This window comes from Anomaloglossus baeobatrachus, chromosome 5, assembly GCF_048569485.1.
Source record: "Anomaloglossus baeobatrachus isolate aAnoBae1 chromosome 5, aAnoBae1.hap1, whole genome shotgun sequence".
NCBI lineage: Eukaryota > Metazoa > Chordata > Amphibia > Anura > Aromobatidae > Anomaloglossus > Anomaloglossus baeobatrachus.
This window is the reverse complement of record NC_134357.1, coordinates 22,438,040-22,460,326: the sequence shown is the minus strand read 5'-3', so window position 1 is coordinate 22,460,326 and position 22,287 is coordinate 22,438,040. Positions and strand designations below refer to the sequence as shown.

Sequence of the window (22,287 nt, the reverse complement as noted above, 5' to 3'; positions counted from 1 at the left end):
AAAGTGTCGCTGAAGATAGCGATGTCATCCAAATAGACCTGGGCATACCCCTGACATCCCTCTAGTAAATGGTCTACCATCCTCTGGAAGGTGGCTGGGCCATTTTCATCCCAAAAGGCATGCTGGTAAACTCAAAGAGGCCAAAAGGGGTTATGAAGGCCGATTTCTCTTGAGCGTCTTTTGTGAGTGGGATCTGCCAGTATCCCTTGTTCAAATCGAGGGTAGATATAAATCGAGACCCCCCTAACCTATCTAGTAGTTCATCCACCCGGGGCATGGGGTAAGCATCTGTAATCGTGACCTCATTGAGCCGTCTATAGTCCACACAGAAACGAGTACTCTTGTCCTTTTTTGGCACCAACACCACACTGGCAGCCCATGGGCTATGGGAGGGGACTATGACTCCCATATTTAACATGTCATCCACCTCGGCCTTCATCATTGCCAACACAGGAGGGGTCATCCGGTAGGCGGGTTGTCTTAGTGGGGTGGCTGCACCTATATTGACATGATGCCGGACCAGGGGGTTCTACCAGGCTGACTTGGGAACAGGGTTTCATATGTTCCGAGTATGTCTGATATCTGTCGCTTCTGTGATGGACAAAGCTGCTCCACTAGTGATACATCTTTTACCCCCATTTCCCTTTTGGAGTCCACTAATAGGTCTGGGATCTGGTCCAACTCTGGATCATCTAACTCTGGACAGCAAACTGCTAAATTGGTGACTTCTCGTTCCTCATAAGCTTTTAGCCTGTTGATGTGGTAGGTACGCTCATGAACACCTGCTCGATCCAGGGACACGGTGTAGTCAGTATTGCCACATTTCTTGGTAATGGTGAATGGACCCGCCCACATGGCTTGCAGCTTGTTTTTCCGCACCGGTACTAGTACGAGGACCTTCTGTTCTGTCCACAGGCAAATTCTTGGGGCCGGGCAGTGCGGTCGTAACATCGTTTTTGCCTTTCCTGAGCCACTTCTAAATTCCCATGGGCTAACGCCATGAGGTGCCTCATCCTTTCCCTAAACTTTTGAACATAGTCCAGTATGGGAACCTCTTCTGTGGGGAAGGTGCCCTCCCAACTCTCTCGTACCAGCTCTAGGGGCCCTCAGACTTTTCGGCCGTACAGCAATTCAAAGGGAGAGAACCCAGTGGAGTCCTGCGGCACCTCCCGGTAAGCAAAAAGGAGCTGCAGCAAGTTTTTCTCCCAGTCCCCCCCTCGGACTCCACATATCGGCTAATGAGCTGTTTGAGCGTTTTGTTGAAGCGCTCACACAATCCATTTGTTTCAGGATGGTAGGGGGTTGTGCGCATGGGGCGGACTCCATGTTTTTCCCACAGGGTGTGAATCAGTTCACTTTGGAACTGTGCCCCTGGTCAGTCAATACTTCCTGTGGAAACCCTACCCGGCTAAAGATGTCCAGTAGAGCTTGAGCCACGTGCTCTGCATCTATGGAGGTTAAGGCAACGGCTTCTGGGTAACGGGTGGCAAAGTCTACTAGGGTGAGGATGAATCTTTTTCCACTGCGGCTGGGGATGGCTAAGGGGCCTACTATATCAATGGCAACTCTCTGGAACGGTTCTCCTATCAAGGGCATGGGTTGAAGTGGGGCACGGCATGGGGCTCCCCCCATACGCTGACACACTGGGCAAGAGGCTCTGTATTTTTGCACTTCTTGAGTGACCCTTGGCCAGAAAAAACTACGCAGCAGGCGGGCCCGAGTCTTTTTGGTCCCCATGTGCCCAGCAGCAGGAACATCATGAGCTAAACGCAATAGTTGGGGTCGGTATTGCCGGGGTACCACAAGCTGATGTACACGGGTCCAGGGTTTTTCTGGGCCGGATGCGGGCTTCTCCCGATATAAGAGGCCTTTTTCCCATCTATATACCTCCCCCTGATTTCCTCCCCCAGGTTGGGCGGCCGCACTACGGATAAGCTCTAGGGTGGGGTCTGACAGTTGAGCTTCCCTGAACTCCTTACGATCTATCTCCCCCCAATCAATGGCCACAGTTGGGTCTGACGTACTCACATTTGTTGGCTCTGATGAGGAGGCTGAAGATTGAGGAGTTGGGTTCTCCTCTGATGGGCAGGAAGAAAGACCTGCACCAGGATGGTGTTTGGCTTGGCTGCGGGTGATGGCGGTGACAAACTGGCTGGATAGTCCTTGTCCTAGGTCATTTCCCAAAATTACAGGGGTGGGGAGGCCGTCCATGAGCCCCACTTCAACCTCTCCTTGGTCAGTTCCCCAGTCCAACTGCACTCGTGCCAGAGGGATGTTCGAGCGCTGGCCCCCAGCAAGGGTGATGGTCACTTGGCGGTCAGGTAAATGATGTTCTGTGGGAACAATATCTGGGCTGACCAGGGTAATGGAAGATCCCGAGTCTCGAAGTCCCTGAGCCTGTATATCACCGACCTTGACCGTCTGGATGTGGGGATGGAGGTTAGCTGGTGTACGGTGTCCGGCCTGCCGTAGGGTGTGGACTGGATAAACCACTTCCTCAGCTATTGGTGTTTCTCGGGAGTAGCATTCCTCAAGTCTCGTTGGTTCATCTCGGCATATGTTGACTGGTAGATGGGCTCCAGGCATGGGGCCCCGGTTTTGTAGACACTCTTTGGCCATGTGTCCAAGGCGCCCACACGTATAACAGCGCCGTGGGTTAGACAAGTCACCCACCCTGTTGGTAAACTTTTGTCTTGTTGGGGCTTCTGTGGGGTAAAGAGTTAGTCCAGCACGTGAGTCTGGGGGTCGCTTGGACCCATGGTTGAGGGACCTCCTCAGATCGGTGGGCCTATTGGGCCTCCAGCTGGGTCGGTTGGCTGTAAATTCGTCAGCCAATCGCGCTGCTTGCTCTGGGGTTGTCGGGCTTCCTGTCAGCTACCCATTCTCGGATTTCCGGGTCCATCTGCTCCAGCAGCTGTTCAAGCACTATCACATCCCGGAGGGCAGCAGCGGAGTGGGCAGCCCGACCATTGAGCCAGCGATTACAGTGTCGTCGGAGTTGACTGCCAAATTCGACGTACGAGACACCCTGGCGAGACATAGTCCGGAACTTAGTGCGATGTCTCTCGGGTGTTATGGTAAAAAGGGCCAACAAAGTGTCCTTAATAATTCCGTAGTCCAAGCAGTCCTGAGGCCCAAGTGATCAGACAGCCTCCTGGGCCCGGACCGGCAAGCTTGTCCACAGGTATTTGGATCACTCATCTGTGGGCACCTGGTGCATACGCATTTGCATCTCAAAGTTTTGCAAGTGTTCATCTATCTCAGGGCTGGAATCATTAAACACTGGCACATCCCTGTAGCGAAGATGACTTCCTTGGTGGTGGTCTATCCTGGAGGTAGGTGCTGATGGTGAGGAAATTGGAAATCCAAACACAAATTGCAGAACACCAGCCCTCTCTTCCCTTGAAGCTTCAGGCCCCAATGCAGTAAACAATTCCTTGACTCGGTCTGCTTGGGTTTGGTTTGTTTCCAGACTGTCACTGGATCTAGGATGAGATACAGGGTTTACCTCCTCTGATACCACAACGGCAGTGTCCTCATCATCCTCTGCATCATTCTGGGCATCCCAACAGACTAATTTCTGCATCAAGTCTGACCGAGTGTCAGTGTTCCTGTAGTCAATTCGCATCTGGCACAGATCCTGTAGCATCCATTTACTGCTGCGGTCGTAACTCCTCTCTGGTCCTTGTCCCATGGCTGAGCTGGTGGGGTTGGACATAGCAGCGTCCGAAACCTGAATGCCTCCCCTATGGCCTGCTGGGTATGCTTATGTGCCTCCCTGGTTATTGAGCCCTGGACGGTGTCCGAAAACACCAGTCCACTGCATCTCCCCTGGGTAAACCAGGCTGAGTAGTATCCCACCGCTGCCACCAATTGTGGAGACACGGGGCTCAGTGGGTGCTCTCGTCCACTAAAACCCGCCGCCTTTAGAAAGACAGCGTGGCTCAGGGCTCATCCCAACTGAACGCCGGCCTCCTTAACCGTGGGCGTAACACTACTCAGACAACACAGGGTGAGGGAACCACAATAATTAGACTTTATTGGATCCCCAAACAATTAACGGCACATAACACATAACCAGCAATACACACAAATGTAACAGGCAACAGAGTCTCACCCTTCCGCTGGCTCACCAGGGATTTAGAATGTCCTTGACTCACAGGTTCCAGGGCCGCTTACTCCAGTCCAGCAGCAGCCCGCTTTCGGCGGGCACCCACCGTGACTGGAATAACGCCAGATTTAGGAAGCTGTGTGAGGTCTGCAAAGTCTGTAACAGGTGACTGAACTGTCCCAACCTGAGTGTCCTCCTTAGGTAGTCCTGGTATGATGTTACAATCCTGGCAGCCGGAGTCGAAATCCCTAGGCTGTGGATATGGTCTCCAACCGGATCCGGAGTCCCTAGATTGAAGCCATAAGATATCCTGATCCTCTAGTCAGCTCCAAAGAGCTTAGACTGGATCCATCAGCATCCATCAACCTTCATCAACCCTGGTGGCTTAAAGAAGTCCCTTTTATAGCCATAACCTTCCCTTAGGATACACGATTGGTTGGACAAGATTGCTTCTCCCATTGGATGAATTTCAAGCTGCATGGATAATGTTCATTTAAATGATGTGCATAAAAAGACTCAGTATATCTACATGGAGTCGGCAAGTCACCGACTAGACAATGGCTACTAAGGTAATTACATTATCAATACACAACTACAATACAATGATTACTGGAAAAGTCTGGAGAGCAATAGCTAAGCAAACATGACTTAGCACACATAAGAACAATAGTCTGGATGAATGTTAAGAAACTTTAACCCATGAGAGTCCATGTCGTCACAGAGGCCTTACACTGAATCTGCCCCACAATCCTGTACTCATCTTCTCAGCTCCTCCAGCACCCCCCGTACAACATGCTGCCTGCACAATGGACCGTTTGTTCAATGTGTCAGGGTCCCTTTAATTAAAAACAATGTATTTTACAATGTCCCCCTTCCAGGTGTTTGAATTGTTCCAAGACTCAGTAAGAGGCGGATATCCGGACATCGTATCGGAGGACCCAAACCCCTTCGATTGTTGGTGGCCTTGGTATTTTAACCGACAGTGGAGAAATGATTTTGTGGACATGGCCACTTTATGTCAGGTATGTAAAAAAAGTCCGGTCTACGTCCACCTTCTTCCGTTAGCGGCATCTTGACTTTTTGTTTTATTTGCCCACTTTTGTGTTCTTTGATTGGTCTTGTTCGTAAGCGTGCCTTCACACGAAAGATTAGTGAAATTTGAGACTTGCCAAATTTTCTCGGGAAAATTAAATCAAATCAAGAGTATTGCAAAGCCTCCAATTGCCCAGTAAAATGAATAGGACACTATTCTCTTCTCCTCTTACACTAACCGTCTTCACTATTGTCCTCTCAACACTATCTGTCCAGTTTCTGCAGTATTTTTTGGCTTTCTCCTCTGCGTCTTTTGCTAAGCTATGACGTCCTCTCACCATCCAAATTCTACCATAAAGTGGCTGCTGCATTCTCTGTCTCGGCTTTTATGCAGCCTACGATAGTGCCATTTTATTACGTACTAAAGGGCGCTTTACATGCAGCGACATCGCTAGCGATGTCACTAGCGATTGCACCCGCCCCCGTCATTTGTGCGTTACGGGCAAATCGCTGCCCGTGGCGCACAAAATCGCTAACACCCGTCACACATACTTTCCTTCGTAGCGACGTTGCTGTGGCCGGCGAACAACCTCTTTTCTAAAGGGGCGGTTCGTGCGGCGTCACAGCGATGTCACACGGCAGGCGTCCAATAGAAGCGGAGGGGCGGAGAGCAGCCGCATGAAAGACACGCCCACCTCGTTGTCGGAAGACGCAGGTACAGTGCTGTTCCTCGTTCCCGGGGTGTCACACGTAGCGATATGTGATGCCTCAGGAACGACGAAGAACCTTGCGTCCTGCAACAGCAACGATATTTGGGAAAGGAATGACGTGTCAACAATCAACGATTAGGTGAGTATTTTTGATCGTTAGCGGTCTCTCCTAGCTGTCACACGCAACGATGTCGCTAACGAGGCCGGATGTGCGTCACAAATTCTGTGACCCCGACGACATCTCATTAGCGATATCGTTGCTTGTAAAGCCCCCTTTAGTTTTTTAAAGGGAACCTGTCACCTGAAATTTCGCTATTAAACTAAAAGAATCCCCTTCTGCAGCTCCTGGGCTGCATTCTAGAAAGGTTCCTCTTGCTACTGGCCCCCCTTTCAGACCTAAATAAACACGTTATAAAATCTTACCTTGATGACATCACCAGCGCCATTCAAGGATCCGCCCATAATCTCGCGCCTGCGCAATACGATCACCGCCGCGTTCAATTTGACCTGTGTTCAGTCCCGCGATACTGCCACTGGGCATGCGCAGGAGCACTGAGTAATAGGAGAACGTCGGCGTCATCTGTCAATCAACACTGGGGGACGGCGAACAGCGGCAGGAGGGGGGAATAACGGACGCAATACAGCCCGCCCTCGTGACCATAAAACATCATTCGCATACCAAAAGGTAATATTTTATAAAGTTGTTATTTAGGTCTGAAAAGGGGGCCAGTAGCAAGAGGAACCTTTCTAGAACGCAGTCCAGGAACTGCAGAAGGGGGTTCTTTTAGTTTAATAGCGAAATTTCAGGTGACAGGTTCCTTTTAAAAAAAAAATTAATTAGTTGAAAAATATTTCTTAGGTCGGAGTCCCACTTGTAAGAGTCCCGTGTGAGTATCGCATCGCATCACCCGGCACGGCCTGCAGCTCTCAGAACTGGAGCATCTCAGCTGCATAGAAATACATGCAGCCATCCTGTTCCTGTCAGGAGATTGTGTGGACGTGCCGGGTGATGCAATGCGAGTCTCTCGCAAGTGTGATTCCAGCCTTAATGTGATTGTCGTTTACACATGAGATGTTTTTATCCTACAGTCCCTTTAAATGTCTCCCCTTTATCTACCTCTTTGTCTATAACAGGAGGTTGGTCTGAAAATACTGACAAATACTCAAATCAAGCAGCCGCCGAAGAAGCCAAAGCCCTGCTTTTTTCCGGAAATTGTTGGTCAGAGCTGTATTTGTACTTTGTTGCTGATATTTGGAGCTGTAGGACAGTCGGATGGTTTCACAAATTATTAGGTTACATTAAGCATTGGAAATGGGTAAAATCCGTGGTGATATCCGCACCATAAAGTCGCAACGTGTAAATGAGATTTCATAAAGTCTCATTCCCAATGATGTTACCTTTTTTTTAACAAATTTTCAACACATAAATCTGCAGCGTAGAGCCCCTTAAGGGTATGTGCAGATTAGTAGCAGACGTTTTCTGCACCAAAAAAAACGCAGTTTGTGGCACCGAAAAATAAATGCATGGCAAAAACTGCTCCGAAAACGCACCAAAAAGCGCATGGATTTTTGGTGTGTTTTCTGAGCATTTTTTTGGCATGAGTTTTTTTGTGAAATCCAATGCCTGGAAGCAGTGACGTCCTCTTACCATCCAGATTCCTCCATAAAGTGGCTGCTGCATTCCCTGCCTCGGCTTTTATACAGCCTACGATAGCCCTTACTGATTAGTTGTTCTATATTATGTCATGTAATAACCAGGACATCTTGAGAATGAGACTTTATGAAATGTCATTTACACGCTGCGACTGGAAGGACTTTTTTTTAGCCCTTCCAGTCGCAGCCTGTAAATGACATTTCATAAAGTACATAAAGCAGGAAAAAACGCATCAACAATTGACATGCTGCAGATTTTTTTTCTGCAATGTGCGCATATTGCTGCTGAATTCTCATAGACTTTGCTGGGAGAAGGAGAGATGTGCAGATTTGGGCAACAAACTGCACCCAACTTAGGGTGCGCACACATCATAAATGCCGTATTTTTAGCATTATTTTTTATCCACCTATTTTCGTGCACCACGACACGCAATATGAATCTTCAATGATTATTGCATTTTTTTTAATACTTTTTTCCTTTTATTTCCATGCACTTTTTTGTCCAGATTTGAAGCAGCGTTTTTTCTTTTTCCTTTTTTCCTCCCCTCCTTCCAAGAGCCATAACTTTTTTACTTTTCATTTTTGTAGGATGAGTTGTACTTTTAAATGAAACCATTCATTTTAGAACATAGTGAACATGAAAAAAAATTCCAAGTGCGTTGAAATTGCAAAAAAAAAATAAAAAAATTCAATTCTACAATTGTTTTTTGGGATTTTTATTTACCATGTTCACCATATAGCAAAAATGACCTTGTAATATGATTCTCCAGCTCAGTACAATTATGCAGATACCAAACATGTATAGTTTATTTTTTGAGTGGTGATGTAGGGGCTGAGAGCCTGATTCCAGTGATGTGTCTCTTGCTCAGCAATTTCTGTAGTTTCAATACAATCAATGTTTTATCAGCAGGAGATAATTAGCACAGTACTATGTGTTGCATGCAGGCCAGTTCAGCTAATCTGTGTAATCCCATGTAATGCTCGCTGCCAGTGTAGGGGATTAGTAACCCACTGGATCACGGGGGGGGACACGGGCTTACCTTTTAGTAGGCTTAACTAAGCACCCACTGCGAGGCGGACGCCAGGTGCCACTCCCAGGGCAGTGACCGGGACTGTGACAGCTGACCCCCAGGACAGGAGACGGACTCAGGTGGGATGACTGAGGCAGGCTGGACAGGCGGGTATGGACATGTATGGTGGGCACGGCAGGGACAGGTGGATATGGGAAGACAGACTCAGGTATAGGTAATGGAGACAGGGATAAGGGGACCTGTCACCTAGCTAGACAGACAGGACACTGACTAACACAAGGTGCTGCACTGGCACCTCCCTGAATGGGAGGGTGCCTTAAATACACAGTGCCTCTCATCCATAGGCTGAGAGTCATTTCCTGGAAATAGCACGCTTTAAGAGGAGGGTCAGTGTGTGCGCTCGCGTCTTAGGTGCACTCCCGGAACCCCCACTGATTGACAACTTGCTGACAATGTACACGGGAAGCTGTCAATCAGTGGTGTGGGTGGGGTTATACGAAGCTCAGCATTTTGAGCACTGCTACATCTACAGCAGAGAAAATAGTGGTCCTATCAAAACAGCACCAAGCAGACCAGTAAATGACTGGAATCAGGCTCTCTGCCCCTAGATCACGCTGCCCTCAGATTACATAGCAAAAACCTAGTAAGAGATAAGTGATATCCAAAGAGAAGCCAAAGAATTAATTTGTTTCCAAAAATTGTCTAGCATCTTATATTAAAAAAAATCAAGATGATATTTATAAAGTTATCAAACTTTATGAAACTTTATATAAATTAGAAAAAAAAGATAAATTTGAATGAGAAGAAAGAATTTGAGATTTTTACACTTATAAATTTAAAGCAGCCGCAGAATTTAGATTTTCTAACATTTTATGATCTGACACTAAAGTTCAACTTTTGCAAATTTCCTCAGCAGAAAGGCCGCAGGAGATGAAACCTGAAGCTCCGATACCTGACAGCACTGATGTGGTCCGGAAATATTTCCCTGAGGATTGGCTCTGGTTCTTTGTCTTTATTGAGTAAGCACCATTAGGAAAATAAGCCTTCCACTACTAAAATTTTACCAGCTTTCTCCATAGTGGGAACAACATCTTTTGGTTCGAGTAGATAAATGTTCCTTGTATTTTCATGATGGTTACGTTTTATTATAGGAGAGACTGGGGGTGTCACGAGTGTGTCACATACGCAGGTTACACCTTGTGTACGAGTGGATTTACTTTCATTTAATGCCGAAAGGGTTAAGGACTCTTTCCCTTTTGGCTGAGATTACTCATAGCTTTAATCACGGCTGCAGCATCTTATCATCACACCCTTCCTCTATATATACCCACTCCTGGGTTTACTCCATGCCGGTTATAGATCTTCTGTACTGACCACTTTGATGGAGCCTGTCTCTGATGAAGCTGAAGTGTTCATTTAATTGCAGCTGTTGTGTCTTTCTCCACCTGTTTGTCTTACCTCCCACATGTTATCTTAATACAGCAGTGAGACTAGTGTCTCCCTGGCCGATACACTAGTCAGGATGAGTTCAGGGTCAGCAAGGGCCTAGGTACATGATGGCGCACAGGTAGAAAGACCCGTCTAGGGACATTAGGGAGTTCAAAGAGTTAGTTGGTGACTCCTTGTCCAGTTTTCACGGCCTACCTATACATCTTCCTTGGTGTACCCCTTCTTGCACCGCATGCTGATTGTTCCCTTGTCCCAGGGTGACATTGGGAAGTTTTCTTCCTTCTAAAGGAGACATAATTTGCTTACTTTTTCCCAGGGATCCTTACCTGTAAAGCCTTCTTTACACCTTTCAATTTCGCATACGATATTGTATGCGATGTGACCTGCCCCCATCGTATGTGCGGCACGTTAAATTTTTTTGACTCTGCCGCAAAATCGATTAAAAGCTGTCACACGTACTTACCTTCCATACGACCTCACTGTGGGCGGCGAACATCCACTTCCTGGAGTGGGAGGGACGTTCGGCGTCACAGCGACATCACACGGCAGCTGGCCAATAGAAGCGGAGGGGCGGAGATGAGCGGGACGTAAACATCCCGCCCACCTTCTTCCTTCCGCATTGCCGGCGGGAGCCGCGGACGGAGGTAAGCTGACGTTCAATGTTCCCGGGGTGTCACACACTGCGATGTGTGCTGCCTCGGGAACATTGCACAACCGCATGTTCAATTTTTGAGGAATGAACGACGTGCGTGCGATGAACGGATTTTCGTTCAATCGCAATTGCACGGAGGTTTTACACACTGCAATGTACCTTACGATGCCGGATGTGCGTCACTTACGACGTGACCCCGCCGACACATCGTAAGATTTATTGTAGCGTGTAAAGCGCCCTTAAGACTCCATCGGCATCTCCCCAATGAGAATTAATACTAACAATTAATTTTCAGTAATACTTTTGAAGCAGCCATTGTTAATAGAAAATAATGTAAATAAAAAAAAATTGGGAATTGTTTCCAAAATTCCCCAAATATGACAAAAGTAGAGATTGAACAAGAGCAAGTGGATATAAAATCCTGATAAAAGAAGTTGATTTAGAAAATACTGGTAATATACCTTCTCGACTGCCATTCCATTCAAATGGGGGGCTCTTTACCCCCATTCCTATGAACAGGGGAAATCCCAGCTCTGAGACCCCCAAAGAGAGTTATCACTTACACTTTGTATAAAAAAAAACAGTGGCATAACTAGAGTTCGATGGGCCCCGATGCAAAATTTGGTCCTGGCCCCCCACATGTTGGTCAGATCTAAATCCTATAAAGACATACAGGTTGCCCTCCCCCCATTATGTAGTAATGTCCCCCATCCTGTTCTAATGTACCTTATCCTGGGCTTCTTCCTGGTATATATGTTCCCCCCCCATCCTGGTATATGCTGTCCCCCTCCTGGTATATACTGTTCCCCTCCTGGTATGTACAGTCCCCCTCCTGGGGCCCTCCTGGTATATACTGTTCCCCTCCTGGTATATACTGTCCCCCTTCTGGGTCCCCCCTGGTATATATGTCCCCATCCTGGTATATACGGTCCCTCTCCTGGGTCCTTCTTGGTAAATACAGTATGTTCCCATCCTGGTATATACTGTCCCTCTCCTGGGTCCCTCCTGGTATATATGTCTCCATCCTTGTATATACTGTCCCTCTTCTGGGGCCCTCCTGATATATACTGTCCGCCTCCTGGTATATATTGTCCCCCTCCTGGGTCCCTGGTGGTACATATGCCTGTATCCTGGTAAATATGTCTCCGTTCTGTCTAACGCAAACCCCCCCCATTAAACTTACCCTCCCTGGCTCCAACATTGCGCAGCATCCTCCTGTGCAGCCACCGGGCAAAAGCCAGCGGCATTCATCAGTGTCCGTGCTATGGCAACACATGACATCATTGTCATGTGCCGCTACAGTCACTGGGACACCGATGAAAACTGCCGGCTTCTGTTTGGCCCACAGTGTGTATCGCAGTGCAGGGACCTGATGGGTCTCTGTGCTGCAATGAATTCCAGCTGGATGTTCGCCCTCAGACACACATCCAGCTGGGGCCGGCGGACCCCCTACACCCTCGGGCCCAGTTGCAGTTGCAATCCCTGTGACCGTGATTGTTCCGCCCCTGCCAAACCCTTTATGCCCCCTCTGGATTTACTGCTTTGTTGACCAGACTTCAGGAACACATTGTCTTGTCTGCACATATTTTTAGTCGTTGTTTTATTAATTTATTTTAATTGTCCTCTTTTCAGTAACTCTAATAATTCGAGCATACCAGTGATCGCTCCAGACACCATCACACAGTTCAATGCCAGGGCCTTCTGCGTTGGAGACATTGGTTTTGTCCTCTCCCCAGAGGTTTCTTTGACGGTCTATAAACCCTTCTTTGTCGACCTAACTCTGCCACGTTCCATCGTCCAAGGAGAGATTCTCGTTCTCAAAGCCACCGTCTTCAATTATTTTGAACATTGTATAGAGGTGAGTTATAAAAAGTTTCCTGCAAAGAATGTCTACAATTTTCCACCGCAGATCTTTCCACAAATCTAGATCAAACTCTCTGATATCTATTTTGATGAGGATTTGCTGCAGATCTGACTCTATGTATTATAAAGGATGAAAATCTGCAGCATATGGGGATGTGCACTGGTTACAGATAGCCGAATAATTAATAATTCTATACTTCATTGATTATCAAAAATAAAAAGAATAAGTATATTACCCGTCCTCCTGATCAATATTTTCTTGAAAAAAATTGCTTAAAAATTAATGTTTATTAGTGATGAGCGGGCACTACCATGCTCATGTGCGCTATACTCGTAACTAGTGATGAGCGGGCACTACCATGCTCGGGTGCTCTGTACTCGTAACTAGTGATGAGTGAGCACTACCATGCTCAGGTGCTCAGTACTGGTAACTAGTGATGAGCGGGCACTACCATGCTCGGGTGCTCAGTACTGGTAACTAGTGATGAGTGAGCACTACCATGCTCGGGTACTCTGTACTGGTAACTAGTGATGAGCGGGCACTACCATGCTCGGGTGCTCTGTACTCGTAACTAGTGATGAGTGAGCACTACCATGCTCAGGTGCTCAGTACTGGTAACTAGTGATGAGCGGGCACTACCATGCTCGGGTGCTCAGTACTGGTAACTAGTGATGAGTGAGCACTACCATGCTCGGGTACTCTGTACTGGTAACTAGTGATGAGTGGGCACTACCATGCTCGGGTGCTCTGTACTGGTAACTAGTGATGAGCGGGCACTACCATGCTCGGGTGCTCTGTACTTGTAACTAGTGATGAGCGGGCACTACCATGCTCGGGTGCTCAGTACTCATAACTAGTGATGAGGAGCACTACCATGCTCGGGTGCTCAGTACTCGTAACTAGTGATGAGTGAGCACTACCATGCTCGGGTGCTCAGTACTCGTAACTAGTGATGAGCGGGCACTACCATGCTCGGGTGTTCTGTACTCGTAACTAGTGATGAGCGGGCACTACCATGCTCGGGTGTTCTGTACTCGTAACTAGTGATGAGCGGGCACTACCATGCTCGGGTGCTCAGTACTCGTAACTAGTGATGAGCGGGCACTACCATGCTCGGGTGCTCAGTACTGGTAACTAGTGATGAGCGGGCACTACCATGCTCGGGTGCTCAGTACTCGTAACTAGTGATGAGCGGGCACTACCATGCTCGGGTGCTCAGTACTGGTAACTAGTGATGAGCGGGCACTACCATGCTCGGGTGCTCAGTACTCGTAACTAGTGATGAGTGGGCACTACCATGCTCGGGTGCTCAGTACTCGTAACTAGTGATGAGCGGGCACTACCATGCTCGGGTGCTCAGTACTGGTAACTAGTGATGAGCGGGCACTACCATGCTCGGGTGCTCAGTACTCGTAACTAGTGATGAGTGGGCACTACCATGCTCGGGTTCTCAGTACTCGTTACTAGTGATGAGTGGGCACTACCATGCTCGGGTGCTCAGTACTCGTAACTAGTGATAAGCGGGCACTACCATGCTCAGGTGCTCAGTACTTGTAACTAGTGATGAGCGGGCACTACCATGCTCAGGTGCTCAGTACTGGTAACTAGTGATGAGCGGGCACTACCATGCTCGGGTGCTCAGTACTGGTAACTAGTGATGAGTGGGCACTACCATGCTCGGGTTCTCAGTACTCGTTACTAGTGATGAGTGGGCACTACCATGCTCGGGTGCTCAGTACTGGTAACTAGTGATGAGTGGGCACTACCATGCTCGGGTTCTCAGTACTCGTTACTAGTGATGAGTGGGCACTACCATGCTCTGACTATATCTATTCCCTGCTCTGCTTTATATTTTCTCTGTCATTTACCAGCTGATGTATTATGTCGCTTAGGCCCAGATAACCCTGATCAGTTCTACAAATTTCACAGTGCAAGGATGCCAGCAGCAATGTGTAAATTCCAGTTGCATCTGTGCCAATGAAACAGTGACCTTCACCTGGAATATCACCGCCACCACCATAGGTAAATGCCGCCAGGCACCCTTCTGGCACACGTTATAGGTTTATTATGGAGCGCCTATTTATTATGGTTTACGGTAATTCATATTTTATGCTCAGTCCTCATCCATTGCTGTATTCAGCATTTCTCTGGGTTTTGTTTAGCATTGACCTGACATCATTACAAATGTGTCCAATCTTAACTATTTCTCTTGGCTCAACATATCCTGAGATGAGCGGTGCAAGAGCACCAGTTTTAAAAGGGAACCTGTCAGGTCTCCTATGCCATGCAACCCAGAAGCATTCATATCTGAATGCCCAAATTCCTGGCCAGTAAAGGGGGAAGTGGTGACCCCTGACTACAACTGCAGCTGACCCTATCTGCCCTCACAGACCCTATACAGGTTCCGTCCCCAAGCTGGAATATCTGGGGCCCTATCTTACCCTGGCAAATGGGTCCTAAGTAAGGATGGAGAGTATGAGCTCTTCGTCAACACCACTATCACTAATGGGAGACATAAGGGAAAAAAACAAGGGAAGCACAGCTGCAATCAGCAGAGCCCTGGTAGATGGTAAAGACAACACTTATCTAGGCAGCATCAACCACAGGATTCTGCAGCAATAGAAGACAACTTCTCCATAGCTCAGTCAGAAACAAACTATAAACCGCAGCCAAATACCCCCAGGGTGAGGTTTATAAAGGAAGTTAGAAGCTGGCAACTGAGACACCAAACTTACCGTTTCCCAGGGTCCTAGGGGGTGAGGTTTATAAAAGAAGTTAGAAGCGGGCGACTGAGAGACAAAACTGACAGTTTCTGGCCAGTGTCACTTTTTACCTTAAGATTTTCATTACTTTTTTTAGCCCACAAGAAGGTTTCTCAAGCTTTGCCCTGCATATATATGAAAGTAGGCCGGCACACGGACGGCATCTGAGTGCCATCCGATTTTTTTTACTGCAAAACCATAGACTTGCATTGGCTTGTTTTGATCTGTGACGCATATCAATATCAGACATTTCATGGTTTTGTTATGGACCACTCGGTCTGAAAAAAAAAGTACGCCTGAAAACATAAACAATAATGGTTATGAGTCTCTATGTGAATATTTCAGACACAACCCGTCTGTCGAAAACTGACGTGAGACCTTGATCTAGTGGAAAACCTACAGAGAACAAAGGAATTAAATGGAATCTGTCACCAGGGTTTTTCCATGTAATCTGAGAGCAGCATGATGAAGACTGAACCCTGATTCCAGCGTTGTGTCACTTAGTAGACTGTATTTTGCTGTAGCAATACAATCAATGTTTTATCAGCAGGAGATTATCACTACTGCAATAGGTGTCAGTTGCCTTTGAGTCCAACCACTGATTAGCAGTTTTACAATTTACACAGAAAGCTGTTAATCAGTGGTGTGGGCGGGAATATACACAGCTCAGCATTCTACAGTCAGGGCCAGAAATATTTGGACAGTGACACAAGTTTTGTTATTTTAGCTGTTTACAAAAACATGTTCAGAAATACAATTATATATATAATATGGGCTGAAAGTGCACACTCCCAGCTGCAATATGAGAGTTTTCACATCCAAATCGGAAAAAGGGTTTAGGAATCATAGCTCCGTAATGCATAGCCTCCTCTTTTTCAAGGGACCAAAAGTAATTGGACAAGGGACTCTAAGGGCTGCAATTAACTCTGAAGGCGTCTCCCTCGTTAACCTATAATCAATGAAGTAGTTAAAAGGTCTGGGGTTGATTACAGGTGTGTGGTTTTGCATTTGGAAGCTGTTGCTGTGACCAGACAACATGCGGTCTAAGGAACTCTCAATTGAGGTGAAGCAGAACATCCTGAGGCTGAAAAAAAAGAAAAAATCCATCAGAGAGATAGCAGACATGCTTGGAGTAGCAAAATCAACAGTCGGGTACATTCTGAGAAAAAAGGAATTGACTGGTGAGCTTGGGAACTCAAAAAGGCCTGGGCGTCCACGGATGACAACAGTGGTGGATGATCGCCGCATACTTTCTTTGGTGAAGAAGAACCCGTTCACAACATCAACTGAAGTCCAGAACACTCTCAGTGAAGTAGGTGTATCTGTCTCTAAGTCACCAGTAAAGAGAAGACTCCATGAAAGTAAATACAAAGGGTTCACATCTAGATGCAAACCATTCATCAATTCCAAAAATAGACAGGCCAGAGTTACATTTGCTGAAAAACACCTCATGAAGCCAGCTCAGTTCTGGAAAAGTATTCTATGGACAGATGAGACCAAGATCAACCTGTACCAGAATGATGGGAAGAAAAAAGTTTGGAGAAGAAAGGGAACGGCACATGATCCAAGGCACACCACATCCTCTGTAAAACATGGTGGAGGCAACGTGATGGCATGGGCATGCATGGCTTTCAATGGCACTGGGTCACTTGTGTTTATTGATGACATAACAGCAGACAAGAGTAGCCGGATGAATTCTGAAGTGTACCGGGATATACTTTCAGCCCAGATTCAGCCAAATGCCGCAAAGTTGATCGGACGGCGCTTCATAGTACAGATGGACAATGACCCCAAGCATACAGCCAAAGCTACCCAGGAGTTCATGAGTGCAAAAAAGTGGAACATTCTGCAATAGCCAAGTCAATCACCAGATCTTAACCCAATTGAGCATGCATTTCACTTGCTCAAATCCAGACTTAAGACGAAAAGACCCACAAACAAGCAAGACCTGAAGGCTGCGGCTGTAAAGGCCTGGCAAAGCATTAAGAAGGAGGAAACCCAGCATTTGGTGATGTCCATGGGTTCCAGACTAAGGCAGTGATTGCCTCCAAAGGATTGTCAACAAAATATTGAAAATAAAAATTTTTTTTTTGGGTTTGGTTTATTTGTCCAATTACTTTTGACCTCCTAAAATGTGGAGTGTTTGTAAAGAAATGTGTACAATTCCTACAATTTCTATCAGATATTTTTGTTCAAACCTTCAAATTAAGCGTTACAATCTGCACTTGAATTCTATATAACAAGAAAAAACAGCATAAAAACAACCTCCACTCAAAAATATTATATATTGCAAAGTGTGCACAGTACCAACATTCCAAACTGTACTATTGAAAAAATGAGATTTTTGGCAAAAAATTGCAATTTTTCGAGCCACCCCGCCAACGTCACGGCAAATCTCCTGGGGCAGTCCTAACACTAAAATATTTTTATTTAAAGTGTGCCATGTGGCCTCACATATGCAAAATTAGGACTGCACAGCACGTACCTTGTGCTTTTCAGTCACCGTCTCCATGACTGATTCATGGTTGTGGGCGGGACAGGCCCGAGCACATGCTGCTTAGAATAAATAGCCAGTGGACGGGGTTGGATGGCCAGTGTGAACAGCCACCAACCGCCAAAAATCAGGACAGATGGAAAAATAAACATGAGGTGCAACTCATGTTTATTTTTCCATCTGTCCTGATTTTTGGCGGTTGGTGGCTGTTCACACTGGCCATCCAACCCCGTCCACTGGCTATTTATTCTAAGCAGCATGTGCTCGGGCCTGTCCCGCCCACAACCATGAATCAGTCATGGAGACGGTGACTGAAAAGCACAAGGTACGTGCTGTGCAGTCCTAATTTTGCATATGTGAGGCCACATGGCACACTTTAAATAAAAATATTTTAGTGTTAGGACTGCCCCAGGAGATTTGCCGTGACGTTGGCGGGGTGGCTCGAAAAATTGCAATTTTTTGCCAAAAATCTCATTTTTTCAATAGTACAGTTTGGAATGTTGGTACTGTGCACACTTTGCAATATATAATATTTTTGAGTGGAGGTTGTTTTTTTGCACTTGAATTCTGTTGTAGAGGTTTCATTTCAAATCCAATGTGGTGACATGCAGAGCCCAACTCGCCAAAATTGTGTCACTGTCCAAAGATTTCTGGACCTAACTGTAAGCTCTGCTAGATCTGCAGCAGAGAAAGCTGTGATCATATAACAACTGCTGCACCCTGTAAAGTAAGTGATACATCACTGGAATCAGGATATCTGTCCCTACATCCTGCTGCTGTCAGATTAGCAAAAACCTGCATACAGATTCTCTTTAATCTCCTGCCAATCACTTCCATCGTGCGCTGTGGCCGGTGTAAACACTGTCTCGTTAGCCACTCAAATCAGGGAAGAAGGGGAGAGGCTCCTGCTGCAGTCAGTTGTATTAAAGCCAGATACAAGACAGTGAAGAGAAGGTAAAGATTTCTTTATAAATTTCTCAGTTTTTACATGACAAAAAATAGGAAAAAATGTAGTTTTTTTTTTCTTTTTACTTTTTTTCTGCATTTACAGCGTTTTGTATCCCTATAAACCATAAATCATATTGCTGGGATATGTGTATATGGACCGGGTGTTACCATTCTCTTCACACAGTCTGCTACTAGCAGCATTGATTGCAAACTGTGTGCAGCTGCCTAAAGACACGCCCCCGAGGATCCTGTGAGCCACACCCAATTGGAAAGATCATAAAAAGTATCACTAAATAAAACTGGTAACCCCCAGGTGTCCATTTACATGGGTTTTTATGTTTCTAGGCGTGATAGAAATCAATGTGAGAGTGGAAGCGGTGGCCAGCGATGAATCCTGTCGTGGGAGGCCGATACTTGTGCCCCCGGAGGGAAACATCGACCTACTGCAAAGGCAACTTCTGGTCAAAGTAAGTTCTAAAGAGCCAAATATTACAGTATATGTCACAGCGAGAAGCGGGAGAACCTGATTCATTCTTCTCTCTCTCATCCAGGCCAGAGGCGTCAGAAAAGAAGTGGCTGAGAATGTGTACATATGTCTGAACGGTAACCAATCACCTATAGATCCTGTATATTTATATCCCCTTCCCGCTGAGGCCATTTTCCGTTTTTTTCCTCTTCTTCTTTGAAGAACCATATTTTTTTTTTCTTCCCACCAATACAGCCATATGAGGACTTGTTTTTTGCGGGACGAGTTGTACTTTTGAATGACACCATTTATGTTACCATATAGTGTACTGGAAAATGGAAAAAAAAAAAATCAATTTTGGCTTTTTCTTTTTACATGCATGCCATTTTATTTATTTTTTTCTTTATTGAGAATTCAGTGGAAAAATCTTTGAAAACAAAAATCTGCAAGTAGAAGAAAAGTGGCAAAAGTGAAAAAAAAAAAAAATCACAAAAAATATTGCAAAAATTATGGGAAAAAAATGCTGCAGATAAAAGAGTATTTTTTTGCTAAAGATAAAAAATGTGAAATGACTATGTAATTCTATACATTATGGAATAGACCTGTGACCTGATGGGTCTGCTTACTTACTGTGCTAATTCAGGTCAGGATGGTTGGCTATAGAGAGAGCTCATGAGTCCAAGTGTATTAAGTCTCCGCTCGTCCTTCCTCACTGGCAGGTGCAGCTTGTATACAGCAGTGTGAGAACGGCAGGGAGGAGGGACACTGGGGAGTGGCCAATCAGGCAAGGTGGGTGGAGATTCAGCAGCAGCAGGGAAGAAGGAAGGACATTGCGGAACTATAATTTGAATAGGTGGGTTTAGATTCAGCAGCAGCAAGGACACAGACGAAATGCCAATAAGGATGGGTGGAGATTCAGCAGTGGAAAGAAGGAGGGACATCGAGGAGTTGTTAATCAGGAAAGGTTGCCTGATTGACATCAGCAGGGAGGAGGGACACTGAGGATTTGTCAAACTAGGAGGGTGGAGATTCAGCAGCAGTGAGAAGAAATACTGAGGGTGTGGTGATTGGAGATTCAGCAGCAGCAGGAAGGAGGCACCTTGAGGACCTATGAATCAGACTAGATGGGTGGAGACTTGGCAGCTGTCTCCACTCGTCCTTCGTGACTGACAGGTGCAGCTTGTACAGAGCAGTGTGAGAATGGCAGGGAGAAAGGACACTGAGGAGCTGCCAATAAGGATGGGTGGAGATTCAGCAGCGGAAGGAAGGAGGGACATCAAGGAGTTGTTAATCAGGAAAGGTTGGCTGATTGACATCAGCAGGGAGGAGGGACACTGAGGATTTGTCAAACTAGGAGGGTGGAGATTCAGCAGCAGGGAGGAGAACTACTGAGAGCCAAGATTAACAACTCCTCAATGTCTCTCCTTCCTTCTGCTAAATCTTCCCGCGTCCTTATTGACAGGCTCTCAGTAGTTCTCCTTTCTTCTGCTGAATCTCCACCCACCTAATTGTATTGATGAATCCTCAGTGTCCTTCCTCCCCGCTGTTGTCAATAAGCCCACCTATCCTGATTAACTACTCCTCAATGTCTCTCCTTCTTGCTGCTGAATCTCCAGCAGCGGGGAGGAGGGACACTGAGGATTTGTCAAACTAGGTGGGTGGAGATTCATCAGCAGTGAGAAGAAATACTGAGGGCGTGGTGATTGGAGATTCAGCAGCAGCAGGAAGGAGGTACCTTGAGGACCTATGAATCAGACTAGATGGGTGGAGACTTGGCAGCTGTCTCCACTCGTCCTTCGTGACTGACAGGTGCAGCTTGTACAGAGCAGTGTGAGAATGGCAGGGAGAAGGGACACTGAGGAGCTGCCAATCAGGCTAGGTGGGCGGAGATTTGGCAGCCGGGAGGACGGAGGGACATTGAGGACCTGTTAATTTGATTAGGTGGGTTTAGATTCAGCAACAGCAAGGAGACAGAAGACCTGCCAATAAGGATGGGTGGCGATTCAGCAGCAGAAGGAAGGAGGAACATTGAGGAGTTGTTAATCAGGTTAGGTGGGCTGATTGATAGCAACGAGGAGGAGGGACACTGAGGATTTGTCAATCAAACTAGATGGGTGAAAATTAAGCAGCAGGGAGGAGAAATACTGAGTGAAGAGGTTGGAGATTCAGCAGTAGTAGCAGCAGCAGGAAGGAGGTACTTTGAGGACCTACCAATCGGGATAGGTGGGTGGATATTGAATTTAAAAAAGGATTTTCACTGCAAGTACACCAATGATATCAGGTCTAAGAGATCTATTTAGTAAATATAACTGTTCTACTTTTTCTAGATACCGTGTCCAGAATAGAGAAATCATTTGCAATTGTTCTTCCAAAAGTGTTTGTGGAGAAATCTGAGAGTGCGGAAGTTAACGTGATGGGTAAGATCAAAAGTATCTCCAAAATGATCTAAGGGATTAATGGCTGCAAAGAAAATGGATGCATCATGTATTTAATGTATACATTTTCCAGAGTGACGGCTTACATCCATCTAAAAAGTTGGGTGACTTTACAAAAACTTTATACGCCTGGTCTTGAGCTTGACTCACAGACCTTTTAGGGCTTCATGCCTGTAATGATCATCTTCGATCCCATTGATAGATCACTGGTGAACATTTTTGTCTCAGGTAACGCTTTAGGGTCAACACTGAAAAACCTTGACAAGCTCATCGTAGCGCCCTATGGCTGCGGGGAACAAAATTTGTTAACCATGGTACCAGAGGTATGTGCGCTCCAGTATCTGGAAGCCACCGGAGAGTTGAGTGCGACACTAAGAAATACAGCCATCGGCTACCTGCAAGACGGTGAGTTACTCTTCTCCTCATGATCTATAATGAAGACCTCCCAGATACTTTTACTGTCCCCAAACTACTACTCCAATGTCGCCCATCACCAGGATATGCCCGAGAGCTCCAATACAAACGCACGGACGGCTCCTACAGTGCATTTGGGATGAGTGATGCAGATGGAAGTACTTGGTGAATATATTTTATCTCTCCTCTCACGTGACTTTATCTGTGTCACAACTTTCTTATCTCTAATTATGAAATTAAAAATAGCAGAAAAATAATAATTTTAC

The 22,287-nt window shown here is 46.3% G+C and overlaps 1 protein-coding gene across 1 annotated transcript in view; it reads left to right on the top strand.

The window, feature by feature from the left end:
* Window positions 1-22,287, top strand: part of LOC142312584 (alpha-2-macroglobulin-like protein 1) — a 105,437-nt gene that overhangs the window by 51,349 nt on the left and 31,801 nt on the right. Inside the window, exons 12-21 of the mRNA XM_075351573.1 lie at window positions 4,990-5,133; window positions 6,988-7,072; window positions 9,427-9,556; window positions 12,271-12,496; window positions 14,395-14,524; window positions 19,052-19,173; window positions 19,258-19,309; window positions 21,500-21,589; window positions 21,836-22,012; window positions 22,105-22,186. Coding sequence (XP_075207688.1) covers window positions 4,990-5,133; window positions 6,988-7,072; window positions 9,427-9,556; window positions 12,271-12,496; window positions 14,395-14,524; window positions 19,052-19,173; window positions 19,258-19,309; window positions 21,500-21,589; window positions 21,836-22,012; window positions 22,105-22,186 — 1,238 coding nt within the window. The remainder of the gene's footprint in view (window positions 1-4,989; window positions 5,134-6,987; window positions 7,073-9,426; window positions 9,557-12,270; window positions 12,497-14,394; window positions 14,525-19,051; window positions 19,174-19,257; window positions 19,310-21,499; window positions 21,590-21,835; window positions 22,013-22,104; window positions 22,187-22,287) is intronic.